Below are 14,804 nucleotides of genomic sequence, written 5' to 3'. Positions count from 1 at the left end.
CATAGCCAATGTACTGTCATTTGTTTGTATGTGTATTTTATTTTCTTTAGCTGATCACCAGCACAAACTTTACACGGTTTTCCTTGTTAGTGGGATTATATCTTATGAATAATTTTGCCTTTCTAAATAACATGTAGCTGTGACTAAATAGTAAGCGTTTCGCCATGGTATATATTTTTGGTTGCTCCAACTTTCTGAGAAATAAAAACAAATGTAAAATAAAGTTTAGAATCACTGCACAATGTCCTATATGGCTGTGATTATGGTGTTTACAAGATGACAAAAAAAGGAAACTTTTAAATTGCTTTTTTATTTCCTTTGCACACCAACTGAAATCAATACAGCATAAAAACAGGAGATATTACTGATATACATATTAAAAATATACAAAAAAAGGAGGATATATGAAATTAAAATAATCAAAAGAATTCAAACAAAGCACTATACCAAGCAATGCTATTACAGTCATCACCGTGAATATTTCACAGTGATTTCACTATTTACATCACCATGTATACAGCTTTGGGATTGATTTCACACATTGTATCAAAACTGTTATTCAAATCAATATGCTAGAGCCAGATATTTGCTATAACTGGGGACTAAATTTTTATCATAATGATTTACCAGTGATGTCCTTTAATAGAGCAAATGCATTCAACTTTGAATTTAACTGAGGCACTGCAGGTTCCGCAGATAGATGGATTTCAGTGCATTTGTTGCTCCGTGCACGAGATGCTTGGAAAGGAAAATGTCGTTTAGCAGTCGAAGCAGTAATTTTCCATCAGTGCCACATTTACTTCTTATGTACCTGGACTGAGCTTTAATGTGCTGTGTGTTTACCTGCTGCCAGTAAACTTTGTTAAGAGTCTGCACCCAAACAGAAACGCACATTCAGAGGCAGCAACAGGCTTAATGAAACCGGTCCATAAAAGCTCCTTGGCCTTTTCACTGCTGTGCCCCACCATTAAATATTTAGGATCACAACCACAAGCCATTTATATACTGGCCACTGAGAAAAATGCACGTGAAACATCAGATAGTAATGTATGAAGAATTCAATGAAACATTTCTCTCGAGATGATTAAAACCAGCAGATGTCTGGGCAGCACACACTCTTCTGCTGTTCCACAAATCAGTGCTTTAGTGCATCCCCGTATTCATTTTGCAACTTTCCAGTGCACATATTTTAAGGGTCAAATTTCATGTGCGTGTTTATAATATGTATTCAGAATGTAACCTCAGTCAGATCTAAAGCCTTGTCTGCACCACCACATCACTGCACTGTCTTCTCTGTCTGATGAATGCCTCCCTCTTTATCTGCTGCATAAAAAGATGCCATTACAAGCAGTACCAGCAGAGGCAGGCCTCATCTGTGCTGCATGCAACACCGTTAATTATGAGATTACAGTCCACAGCACATCACAGCTGTGCTGGCTCTGCAGCAAGTGCAGCTTCTTCAGTAATCTGCGATCTGCACGGGCGCCGTCCTTCCGTTGGTCTCTCCGCCCACGCGAAAAAAATAAAATCTCACGTACAGCTGTTCCCTCACTGCTCCACAAACCAGACACCAGACCCAACAGCTGGACTTGATATTACACTTTTGAGTCACTTCATCCAACAAAACCACAACAATGACAAAATACATAGCATATTTATAACGTATCTGGAATAATCTTTCAACAAACTAGTCTTTAAATGAGTTCTACCTTCCAGTTCATACAACATTAAATATAAAATAATTATTTGCATTAAACTCACAACGAAACCCAGCAGTTCAAAGGCTCCTTACCTTTGCTGGACTAGAAAGCAATCCTAAACTTAAAGGCAGAGTGTCTCAATAAGTAAAGCCCGGGGCTCTGCTCTTGGTTTTTTGGCAGCGTTTTTAACACCCAGTTGCCATTCGTTACAGATGAAGATGGCACGAATGAACGATTCTGCTGTACTTTATAAAGTGCACTTTGAAGATGCTATATGCAGGCACGGCTATGTGTACCAGCCCATCTTCCCCAGGTGGATACTGGATTTCTGTCTGCAACAACCTAAAATCATGACTGCAATATGACGTCAACAAAAATAACAGCTCGGTCATTTAGCGAATGGTCCTGACCTCACTGCTCACTTAATTGTATTTGTAGCATCTCCATTCTCCTTATACTTCTCCTCCTTATAGTTATTTCCCTTATGATCATAAGAACACTTCCTCACACTCGGGTTGCAGCAGTTTGATGCTGAACATTTAATAAATCTGACAGATCTGAGAGTCCATTGTTGTTTAACGTTAAAACTAACTTCACCTTTAAAGGTAAGGCTTAATTAAAAAAATCTGATTAGTCTCACATTGCTGCTTAGAATTCAATACGGGCAACAGAATGTGAGCTTCAGAAAGCGTTTCAGTCTCAGAACTCGTCGTCGGAGCTCAGCAGAAGGGTCTTTTCATTGTCTCCACGGGTGCTGAGGTTGCTGTGGCTGCGGGACAGGGGCGGCCCCCCACTTCGCTCCAGCGTGGACTGCTGTGTGTACTGCTGATAAGCTGGGGAGAAATTATGGATGGCATCCTGGACCATGTCCCCTGGATTCATGGTCTCCTTCAAGCTGCTTGAGATGCTCTTCATCGGGGCACAGCGACCTGGAGGTGGGATGCAGAAGTTGGAATGTGAATAAAGAGGCCATGAGAAGAATACACAAGGCGGGAGGGATGAAAGCGACAGAAGATTAAGGAAAAATAAACCATGTGGGTAGCTGATGTTTGCGGGCATATAATCTAACCCAGTAGTCGGGTTTCCATCATTGTTCTTTCATGCTTACTTTTAAGTTACTTTTAAGTTTCACATTAGAACGGGCAAAGTAAATTTTGGCTTTTCTTTTTACATGAAATAAACTACGCACGAGAGAGCTCTAATGCTGCTGCTGGATGCAGTTTTTTATGGTCAAATATAAAATGATTTTCTGACTGAACTGTGAAAACAATGAACTCTCAAAACCAGACCAGATCTAAGCCAATCAGCTGTTAAATCACGTAAGAGTCAAACGATTGTCATCATTCCCTGATGCAGGCAGTTGGTGGAGAGAGAAAGCCGCCTTGAACTCACAAGTTCATACGTGTTGTACGTCATTGAGCTTGCCGGAGCAAGTCAGGATCAAGCTGGACACAAATCTAACACGCCTCCATTATGTGCTCATCCCTGATCAGTTATATGCTGCTCTGACTCATCTCAACCGATTCTGCAATTAGGCTCCTGCCCAACTTAATAACGCGCTGATGCAGCTATTCAACTTGAATGAGGTGTGTTGGAGCTGGGGAACGTCTAAAACAAGCAGAGCAGGGATCCCCAGAATTGGAAAACGCTGAGCTAACATATCTAAGATACGAATCAAATTACATCAGTTTTCATTCTTTTCCACCGTTTTTTACTCAAAACAAATATTGTTCGGCATCTAGTAAGGTGGGAAAGATAAAAAACCACACAACCGAAGTGAGGACATGCACTGAACAAACAGAGATGGAAACTCAAAATGACTAAGGGCTGAAATAACTGACGGAAAAATAAAGGGAAGACAGATAAACACGCGTTATCTAAAATGTGAGAATAAAATAATGTGTTCACAGAATGCTCACTTAATGTGGAAAATGGCAACACCAACAAAATAAATGTAATGGATCTCGAACCAAAATCAAGCACAAAAAGCCTTTTTACGTACAGCACTGTGACAGGCAACGAAGCACAGCCGCTGTCAGACCTACCGTATTGTCCATAGATAGGAAAAGAGCCTTTGAGTGCGGCACAGTAAGGAAGAAAGAAGAGAGAGAGAGACAAAAGATGAAAATGAAGGTATGGAAAACACAGCAGAAGAAAGGAGAGCCATTCAAAATAGTCATTGTGTTCAGATAGGAATCAGTGAAAAAAAGGCACACCCACAGACGGCCGACATCAAACTGTACAAACAAACCTGAGTGAATCGCACTCTAACATATACACTCACTTAAAAGTCATCTACACGTAGGGTTAGGGCTTGCTGTACTTTTTCCAACTCCAAACTCCGCTGAATTACACATTACATTACCTCCGGACTCCCACACACACATCACTCACCGTACGAGTCCAGCCTTTTGTCCATGTAGACCTTGTAAGTAAAGGCATGGCGCAAAGCAACAGCAGCAAAGAACATCTCGATGCAGATGATGAAGTTCTGATAGCCAGCGGCAACAGTTCCTTCACCCACAGAGAAGTCAGCAGAGTTGATCTGAGGAATGGCTCCACATTTTTCCAGGATGGCCAGCAGCATCCCTGAGTCGTACAAAAGCAGTGTGTAAGAAAACAAAATCGTCCACAGAAGAGTCATTGAAGTGGTTTCTGGTTTGCACTCAATCTATGCAGAGAAAACCCTCTCACTAAAAAGTTGGAACATTGTTCATGAGAGGATGGTGGAACCGATTTTTTCTGATCTAATGAACAGTGACATCGCTTGGACAAACAATCAATGCTTGACCTCCAAGCTCTTCTTCACTTGTTGAACTTTTGCAGTTGCTCTGAACGAGCCAGTCCAAAGGCAGATAACACTTAGATGTGAAAAGATCATTTACTTAGCCAATCAGAGAGTTTTCAGACCCCATTAGGTTTTTCATTTTGTTTTCTTTCAGTCTTCAGCAATGACACGGCAAAAACAGAGAGGATTCATTAACCACACACCACTGGCAGCTTTCAGACAGCTTTCTGGCAGCTTTCAGACTAACTCCTTGTTAGAAACAGTCAGTCCAACCTGATATCTTGGGCACTTTTTAAAAAAAACAAAACCTTATTATTCCTTACCTCTAAAATGACTGATCTCCTGCCCCCCCTCTCACAGACCAACATCACCAGTGCATAATAATGCCACCACCATGTTTGACTGTAGGGTTGGTATTACTGAGACGATGTTCAGAGCCTGGTTTTCTACACAATTCCCTGTCTTGCACATCTATAGACAATTCTCTTGACCTAATGGCCTTGGTTTTCGCACACATACAACATGAATTGTGTGACTTTTACACAGACAGGTGCAAGTTGACTCTTGTTAAGTTGTAGAGACATCTTGGAGAACACTGATAAAAGTAAGCGCTATCATAGCTCATTATCATAGAAAACTGTCTAAATACTTATGTCAATGGGATATTTAAGTATTTTTTCTTAAATTAATCAAATGAACAAAAAACTGAATCCACATTAAGATTCTAAAGCTCAAAAAGTGGAAAGCTTGAAAAGCTATTAGAAGCTTCTGTCAAGGCTATCCGACAGAAGTTCCTAATGTGGTATTCTTACCCTGCCAGAACGAGAGGAAGATGACCGACTTCACCATGAAGAACTTGAGTACAGGGTTGTAGGGGACCAGAAGTTCTCGTGTGGCAAAGTAGAAGAGGAAGAGTGCGTAGAGCGACAGACTGACAGAGATGTTGTAGATAATAGTAGCGTACAGGTAGCCACTAGCCACACTGGAGGATGAAATAAATCACATGAATAATTGTGCAAATCACATAAATACGATGAAGCTGCTCACTGGTAAGTTTAATTCCAGTTCCGAGGAACTCTTTGCGTCGGCCTTTGTCAGACTGCGAGGATCTATTGCAAGACTTCAAGTATGTGCATGATTTTGTACAGTAGGAATGCGAGGGTAAACTGCCGTGGCAACGTACTTAAAGTCCCCATCTTTATATTTGCCGAAGGCCTGAAGAATGACTGTGATCACTGCCATGAGGGGCTTCACCACACAGAACTGGAGAGTTGCCTGAGGAAGCAAAAGTGAAAGATATGACAGCTGCTGTGACAGGATACTGGCAAAAATGGGCAGAAAAGAAGAGCGTTTGCAAAGGTTAGTAGAAAACATGAATTAACAAAATCATCAAGATCTGAGGCAACCTCTGAGCATCACATGTTGTATCAGATCGTGGAGGGTTCACACTAATATGACAATATTGGTTCCATAATCATAATCACTAAAACATGGTTATTATTGAGTGATGGTAGACAATATACAATGAGGAAAAGGAAGGAGTTGGTACCTGTTTGCAAAACCTGAGGAAGCCAATGGAGTAGGTCTTCCCCCACAGGCAACACGTCCCATACATGCAGCTCGACCTGAAGCAAGCCACAGGTGAAGTTAACCGGGAAAGCAGAGAGGCCAAAGGATTTAAGATTAAACCAGAAAGAAAGCAAGATAGAGAGTGAAAGCAAAAAGGGAAGACGCCAGCAAAGAAGACTTACTCTATAGGTTTCCCTCTGATTTCAGCCATGATGGCACTCTCTCCTCCCAGATACTCGTAACACAGACTCAGGAAGTTGTAGATGACAAAGGCTACAGAGAGAAAAAAATTAAACAAAAGTCACGCCAAGATTCACAAGCCAACAAACAACTTGTTTGGTTTTTTTTGTAACTGGGTTAAAGTTTTTTTGGAAAACAGATATTTGCTCAATCCTAATGAAGAATTAGATCTCATGACATCATATCATCCTGAAAAAGCTCACTGACACTGTCATTACTCAGTCTTGTCAATGGTTGCTGCAAAGTGCAGCTCTGATTAGCTGATTCTGATTAAAGTGCTGAGTTTGCCATTTCCAGGCAGAGGAGTGAGTCATACTCAAATGACTGGGTGATGGCTGTTAGAGTGCATAATTACAAAGTGTAGCTCTCCAGTGCAAGAAGTGGATGTGGTGGAGCGTGATAAGAGGACACCTATGGAAACGCCCAGGAGACAGCTTGGGATCATTTCACACATAAAAGTCTTACATAATGACAAAGATTCAGAAGAAAAATGCTCAAAACACATTTTAATATTATGTTAGCAATCCCACAAGTGAACTACCTATATTCCAGGCTATGATATTCACATAGCTAATGCTAATAATTTAAAGCCAAATGTGAGGTTTTCCCCACCATCATGAGCTAAGAGTTGTGCACAAACTAAGGCAGAAATGCACATGAGCATTATTTTTGGTCCATTTTATAAGGCTGTGCATATGTACGGTCCTCTGTTCTAAATCTCAATTATTATGGAACTTTATGCATGTGCATGAACCTGGATGCAGACCCTCCCCTATTTAACCACCATGCACAAGCAAATAGGTGTAATAATGACAGCAACAGTGAAGAAGAATCTGAATTATACTGTGTAAAATTGATACACTCATTAGTGAAGTGGATTAAAATTAAATCCATTTTATTTCATGTCTCAGTTCTGGAAATATGACCTGAACAAAAACTGCTGAATGTTAAAAAAGTAACAAAAGAGCAGCTCTGTAAGTTCAGGAGTAAAGGGCCATGAAGAGGTAATAAAGTAATTAGGCCTTTGAGCTGGGCAGATTTAACAACTCACTGGGGATGATCAGGAGAGAGATACAGATGTACAGATGGATCGTGCTTTGTTGGCTTCCTTCTTAAACAGCCTTTGGAAACCTAAAGTGGCGCATGAGCCAATCTGATGCCAAGGAAATCAGAATGATCTCTACTCACTGGTTCTAAGGTCTTCCATAGCCAGTACACACCACCGTGACTCACAGCTTTATTACAAAATCCAATAAGAAACAAAAGAAAAGAAAAGAAAATCATATTCTGGTTAAATTGTTTGATGTCAAATTCTGTGAAATTCACCTTTCCATTTCCAACATGTGTCCACGTGTTTGGAAGAATTCGGAAGAGAAATTCAAGCCACACATTCTTACTTTATAAAGATTGTGTGTCGTTATAGGAGCACGTGCGGTTTTTGTGTGTTCCTGTATTTGGCCCCAGGTGTGCCTCGGCCCCCCCTTCCAGCCACAAATTAGTGTAGCAGCTATACTTGGATGGTTTTGCAATAATGATCATAAATGATCATAATCATAAACCTTGTTTCCACTTTATTTCTGCAAGGCTTGAAGTGGTGCACTCCACATCACAGTCCACATTTTCAACCCCACTGGGATTATCAAAGAAAAAAAACATTATCACAGTTTGAACGACATGACTGACGTACAGATATAGTTCAAAATCAAACTTTCAAATGACTCATCAGTGACATCACATGCTTATGTTTTCTCCTTTTTCCTTTTGATTAAATAACCAAGTCAGCTCTTCCCTGTTAAACATTTAGCGGTTAAAAGTTTACAGTACCACAAGTAATCCAAAAACACATAAACAAGAGTTTCAGAAAATCCTTCCTGCCCTCTTTGCTCAGCGGTAACATGCAGTTTGAATAAACCTGACAGGACTGCACACTGACTGTAGTGAATGGTGTCCCGGAGTGAGCAGACTGTATTTCATCTGCTGCCCCAGGTGTTTGCAGACTAATTTAGGAGTAACCCACAGATACCGGCTCCCCACAGCCTGAGCTCTCTTTTTACTGTCAAAAGTGGCTGAGCTTACAAAAAACATTCGCCAGAACACAGTCAGCAGCACAGCGCTGGCTTTGTCAGTGTTGCGTAATCACAGATTCAGTCGTTTTTTTCCACTCTAAAATGCGGTGACACGCCTTAAGCTTTGCAGAGACCGACGCTGTTTTATTGATAAAATGCAAAAAACACCAGAGGCTGGATAATCCAATAAAGAAAACAACAACACAGGAATGCTTTAAGGCATTAATTTAGATCTTTAGCTGCGGTAACAAAGCTCTCTGCAGCTCCACTACTGTATTATTTACTTTTAGGTGCTATTCCACCAATTATGTGCAATTAAATTGAAACTGAATGGTTGTTTTTACAATCAAAAGGAGAGATGAGGGGATCTTTTTCACAGAGGAGCAATAACAGAAAGAGTGTCTATATGAACAACAGCTATTTTAAAGAGTTGTCTTTAACAGCTAAGGTAAAAGAAGCTCCTTTAGCGATCAGCCTTTTAGCAGCTGCACAGTTTGTGCATTCTACTTCGTCAGCAGTTATCAGTCTCCGCTTTGGCTCACAGATTGCAGATGCTTTTTGAAGCCAGCCAAGAGTCTCTTTTCTTGATTAAAGAATTTTCTGACACTCAATCCTGTCAAGATCTCAAGTATTTTGAGGCAGTCCTGCATCCACAGCCTATAAGAATTCAAGGTTGAATGATTTAGAATGATATAGAAGGCAGGGGATTGTGGGAAAAACAAACAAAAAAACCCAAACATTTCATTGTGGGTTTCCAGGTCTGCTTCAGATCATCGGTCACTTCCTGCTACTTCTTTGCAATTGTTTTGTGTCTGTCAGGTTAAAATTGCACATGTGCAGGGGCAGATGACGTCTCAGCTTTTCACCAGTTATTCCAGATCACATCCGACTTCCACAGCTAATCTTAAATAGATATTTCTCTGCTCTAAGTTTAGCTTCACTTTAAGAGTTTTGATCATTTTCTTAAAGGATCTCACGACGGTTGGTTTAAAGAGTCAGAATTGATCAAGCTCCTGAGTTGTCATCACCCAAAAAATACATACTGATAAAAGGCCTAGTAAGGTCATTTGTGTCATTTGTCCAATGTTACCAAAGCTCAGCTGTGAGTAGCAGAAGTGACACAAGTATAAAAAAAAAATCAGGAGGTTTGAAACAACCGCTCAGTGTTTGAGGCTCAACAAACACAATGAAGTGAAGTAAACTTAAGGAGAACAAATGAAAGGATGAGGATTTAAACTTTAAAGGCCACAGATGCAACCCTTCCAAGCCATTCTTCAGCCTCTACAACACCTACTGCGCAGCCGGATAAAAACTGTTACCGCTGGTTACTGACCTTTTCTGCTGAAGAATGAGTCAACACTGTCAACATCATTTTTAAATGTGTCAACTGTTCAGTTATCGAAATGTTAAGAACAAAACAGTAAAAAATAGTGACAAACACTCATCACAGGTTCTGGTCCTCAAACTCAAAGGACCATCAGTTCAAAACTAAACTATGTTCTAATTTATAATGGTAGAAACAGAGAAAAGCAGCAAAGCAGCAACTTGTTGTCATTCATCAGCGTAATCGCAGCAATCGTAATAATAACAGTTTGGTTTAATTCACCTATTTCAAATGTTCCATGACAACTTTCAGACGTCTCTTTGGCAGAAGATAAATAATATGTCATGATTAGTTATGATTTATCCGCTCAGAAGTGAGAGGCTCTGTGAAGGATTTGCTCATTTTCACACAGTTGCTAGGAAACTGGTTTCCCCTCCCCGCAGCCCCAACAGGCCATGCAGACGTGAGAACAAAGATGGCAACCTTTGTAAATGCATGCACTACAAAGGCCATCTGCCACTGGGGCATCACACCACATAAATTCTCACTCCCTTATTTCAAATGGGAGTCAAAACATTCGCTGGAACAAAAAACCCTCAGTCTGATCATTGTCTTGAATGTTGATCTGTACTGCGCCTGTTTGACCTCATTGAAATGAGCTCCTTTGTCTGCCTACCTTCATAGCAGTCTCGTACTGTGTCGAAGTACACGTAATACTCCTCATTGGTGAAGAACAGTAGGCTGAGCCAGGAGTCGAAGGCATAGATGGGCACAATGAAGAGGATCCTGACTATGTGCCTCTGCTCATTTGGAGAGCTGTAGTAACGTAGGTGCATGTAGATCTAAAAAGAAACAAAGCGATATACTCAGATATTTGAATCAGTTGATAACTCACATCACATTTGCAAACACTGGCAATGAGGGAGCTTGTGTAAACAGGAAGCACAAGGTCAATTGCTTGGTTGTGACAGGCAGGATCAGAGATGATGATAGACAATCTTTAGCCAGGCAGCAAACATGAGGTTCTGTGTCACAGTTTAATAAAAAAACAGACAGTGGTTTCTGATAGCTTCACGTCAACACTGGAGAAACAAAGTGCGAACAGAGTATTCCAAAACATGTGCTCTCGCTGACGTAAAACTGGGTTTCCGCGCGGACAAAAGGCCCAAACGCAAAGATAACGCGGCGTTTTCACAAAGATCCGTCTCTGCCTGTGCGAGACCCGAGTGCAGAATGTTCTTGAGAAGGATAAACTAATTCTTTATCAGCTCTGCTTGTGTTGTGCAGCCACAGTTCAGATGACACGAAACGCCAACTAAACTTGAATCTGTGCAAACAGCGTACACTTGCCAGAGTCAGATGCTGGAGAAGTGTGAGCCTGAAGAGTGTGTGTAGTGTGGGGGTTGTTTTAGGAAACTGATACCAAGCTTTTGTCACTCAGCAGGGTGGACCTTTGTCACCAGCACTTCTGTCTGCTCCATCCGGCCCCTTTTCTACTTACACAATGTCCAACCCTATCATCTTTCCTGGCCTGCAAACAGACACACACCTTGGATAGCATAACAAACAGTGGATGACAACCCACCAAGTGAGGCAGTGCCCTCCCAGGTGTTGTTGCTAGGTGACCCTCGTGCACAAACAAACAAACAGACACCTCTCCAGCTCATTGATGACGTGGTAGATGAGCCAAGAACACCTGTTGCCTGAGTGACAGAAGGGTATTCTTTGGCCTTCAATGTGAAGAGCATCAGCAAACAATGGAGGACGAGTCATCGACCCCTCGATGTACAATAGGTCTCCTGAACATGAAAGGGGACGTTTATAATAAAACACCTCTCTGCAACAGAGGACTAATATATGAGTGAAAAAAACAACCAAACATTTTATTCATCAAAGGATCAGCACCACTAACACTAAAGACTTTTGTTTTACACAAAAAGTTCAATCATAAAACATTTTGTATCAACTGCAGAGAAGCAGCTTCTGAAGCTGGGTCGTCGCCCCCCCCCCTAAGTTGCCCCATGCTGGGTAAGTTTCATTAGGCCTAATCAGCCTCAGCTGATCCAAACTAGCACGTGGGACCTCATCTTCAGCCTTCAGGTCGGTGAACTTTCTGTGAACTGCAACATGACCAATCAATCCACATCCTGCCACAACATGCGTCTCCATCTCCTAAAATCCACCATAATCTCTCTGCCACCAGCTATCTAATGCAAGCACAAAAAAAAGTGCAAATATCTTACATTCAATGTTTGCCGCCATCACAGGAAGACAATCTTAGCAGATCTCGAGTGAGAATTCCAACTGAATTCATGGTAAATCCCCTTAAAGCTAGCACAACCAATCCAGCTTTTGTTATTCACAAGAAAAGGGTCATTAACGAACCATTTCTCTTCTAATATCCTAATAGTTTAGTAAACATTCTTTAAGTAATGAGGCTAGGCAAAGAAGAATAAAAAAAATGAAGCCATCTCCCCGTAGGGTGAAAGACACTCTCAGGAAAGGGAGTGCATGTGTTTGGTGTGTGAACAAGCATTAAATTAGGCAGGGCTCACGGAAAAATGCTCTTGGCTCTAACAGCCTCTATGCTTTGATTTTTTTTTCCTCTCTTTTAAAGAACACGAGAGCAAACAAGATAAAACAGTGTTCTGGCCAAAGTCTCTGGCCAAATAAAGTGGCCATTGATAAACACTATTAGGCAACGTACTGCAGTTCTGTTTTAACAGAATGCAAGATGCTTAAGCTTCTGCAAAGTCCAAATATCAGATGCTTACCTGGTGACATGTGATCAGAAGAGCCGTCCAAACAAAAAACCCTGATATAGTTTGGGCAGTGGAGGTCATGAGGAAAATGGGCTCTTCTGGCATGACCACAGGGGCACCAGGTGCCCAAGAGGAGTTGGATCCTTGAGGGGCCACAGTGGCTGAGGAGCCTGGAGCGAGGCCATTCGGAGAGTCATTCCCCAATCTCTCTGACAGGAGCTTGTCTTGCCACAGCAGCCGACTCATCTGTATGAAGAGAGGGGACCAGCTGAATAAAAATGCTTGAAGTGATACAAAACAACTGGCTGATCAGCAGCAGCATCTCGTGTTGTAGGTTATAAAGTCTGAATAAAACATTGCAATGCAGCTCAACAGACCCATGCAAGGCTGCGCTGTGACCTAAATCTCAAACCGCTGATGTTTTTGCGTGAAAAAGCAGAAGCAAAAGTAGGGCAGTGCACAAATCTAAAATGCAAAAAAAATAAATAAATAAAAACCGTGCGGATGTGACGTGAGATTAAGAGCGAAAAGGCGTGACATAAGGTGGGTGGGTGAGGAGCTGCTGCTCCTACACCGAGAGATGGATTGGAAGTGAAATGAGCTGGGATGTGCAAATCCACTCTGGTTCTTTCTTTTTCTCTGCGCAGAACAAGGAGAGGCGCACTGGAGCCTGGCATAAACACTGCAATAAGTGTTCTTTTACATAAAACCGAGGCAGAGCTAAATGTATACTCCTACAAATTTACACTGGAAAACGGATGAAGGTGTTCTAAAGTGTTTACACTGGCCAAACCGAAGACCAGAACATCAAACACATCCAGACACTCAGCGTGCCACCACCAAAACACCATCAGATCAGATCTCTCGGCCCTGTCGTCTCAACAGCTGCGTCAGTCTTGGTGTGGATTCCAGGAAGGCAATAATCTAATTGTTCACTGTAAAAACTAATTTCACTTTGATTCCTGAGCACCGGCTAAATATAGGCTGGTGCACAGTGTGGTCATGGATGACTCATGCTACTCGCTAAAGCCTCAATCAGCTAGTGATTGCAGAAATCAGAAATTGGTTTAGCCAAATAAACAAGCTAATAAATAAACTTAGGACAGCAAGGACAAGTCATACATGTTCCTTTTTTATTAAAAAAAACACAAGAAATATGGAGTCAGAATTGCCCTTTTCTCTGTGTATTTCAGAATAATATGGAATATCAATCAGCAGATTTCCAGTGTTGAAACAGACACTGGTAAAGTAATGTATTTTATCATAACACTGGGTGGTGTTCTCACCATTTATCATGGCATCTTTTCTAAGAGTGCCTGATTTGCAACCATGACTGCATAAAACGTCGCCTTTAAAAGATATAAAAGATCGTCTGCATGTCATTCTAAAGGCAGATCTGTGTTCTCAACAACGCAGCGGCGACCATCACGATCATCAGTTTATAGGTTCCCAGTAGGCCACAGATAAAGAGACAGGGGCAGCTAATCGATCCTGCTGACCGCATCCGTGGGTTGGTTTCAAAGCATGCATTGTACCCTGAACTCGATCGATCCAGCAGCCTTTGTGATAAGACAGAAGACTCAAAATGGGACAAAATGAGATGCATCAGGCCGCTGTGACTGCGTTCCATCAGTAGTGAACACAAATCATTTTAACAGAGACGAGTGTTTCCAGCAACAAATCCCACAAAGAACGAGGGAGCAGGTTTTGTGTTTCAAACCTACATCTGTACATACGTACCCTTGCAAAATGCTAGAAAGGTAGCAATAGATCAAATGAGAATTTAACAAGGGATAGACTATCCCAATATTGTTAAATTTCATCAGGGTACCGAAACACAGCGAATTGAAAAAAACAGCAGCTGAGTGCTGATGTTTCCATCCTGCCGCGGTGCTTACCTCCTCTGCAGTTGTTTGACCTACGCTGGTTCGAATCCGGGCATCAATTTAGCTCATCGTCGGAATACAAAAAGTTACCTGGCTGAACGCGAACATTCAGTCGACAACGTATCGAATCACTGCGATTCTGTCGGAAACCCCGGAAACTCGCCCCCGGATAAAAGCTGTGCAGTCTCGGCAACTGAGTTGAGCCTCAACTGTGCCGAGTGCAGCCGCTAGCCCGTGTTAGCAAACCGTCTTAGCTGGATTGTTTTCCCTTTGCTGGGGAAAAAAAAAACACATTTAAGAGGGCGTAGGCTTAATTACAACGTCAAAATTACACTAAAAAGATAACCGGTGTTATCTAGCCATTGCCGACCCGACGTTGATGGACCACACAGCGTCACGTCCAGCATCATCAGCACAGTGTCAAAAGCAGTAACTGCTCTCGGCGCATGCGCAGATTCCACTGTAAAGC

The 14,804-nt window shown here is 41.7% G+C and overlaps 1 protein-coding gene across 2 annotated transcripts; it reads right to left on the bottom strand.

The window, feature by feature from the left end:
* Window positions 1–291: 291 nt before the first annotated feature.
* Window positions 292–14,759, bottom strand: LOC140273250 (transmembrane protein 184B-like). 2 transcript variants are annotated; one of them, XM_072368767.1, is made up of 10 exons: window positions 14,348–14,759; window positions 12,462–12,695; window positions 10,364–10,529; window positions 6,240–6,330; window positions 6,038–6,113; window positions 5,672–5,763; window positions 5,301–5,470; window positions 4,095–4,289; window positions 3,746–3,772; window positions 292–2,629 (listed from the first exon to the last, which is right to left on the bottom strand). In XM_072368767.1, exons 2-10 carry the CDS (start codon window positions 12,693–12,695, stop codon window positions 2,400–2,402), a joined length of 1,281 nt encoding a protein of 426 aa, XP_072224868.1. In that variant the 5' UTR covers window positions 14,348–14,759; the 3' UTR covers window positions 292–2,399. The 2 variants fall into 2 exon arrangements, with proteins under 2 accessions (XP_072224868.1, XP_072224869.1); XM_072368768.1 differs by lacking the exon at window positions 3,746–3,772 and having other exon boundaries at window positions 14,348–14,756.
* Window positions 14,760–14,804: the final 45 nt, after the last annotated feature.

The sequence above is a fragment of the Leuresthes tenuis genome, unplaced genomic scaffold, assembly GCF_036924035.1.
Source record: "Leuresthes tenuis unplaced genomic scaffold, fLeuTen1.0.hap1 SCAF_17, whole genome shotgun sequence".
NCBI classification, from domain to species: Eukaryota; Metazoa; Chordata; class Actinopteri; order Atheriniformes; family Atherinopsidae; genus Leuresthes; species Leuresthes tenuis.
Note: the sequence above shows the minus strand (reverse complement) of the source record. Positions and strands in the feature narration are given on the sequence as shown.

Excerpts from the sequence above, each read along its gene's own strand:
- LOC140273250 (XM_072368767.1), bottom strand. The coding sequence starts at position 12,695 with ATGAGTCGGCTGCTGTGGCAAGACAAGCTCCTGTCAGAGAGATTGGGG. Across the intron at positions 4,290-5,300 it reads CTTCCTCTCGTTCTGGCAGG|GGATGCTGCTGGCCATCCTG; the intron begins GTAAGAATACCA and ends TGTACGACTCAG. Across the intron at positions 3,773-4,094 it reads CAAAAGGCTGGACTCGTACG|GCTCTTTTCCTATCTATGGA; the intron begins GTGAGTGATGTG and ends CCGCACTCAAAG.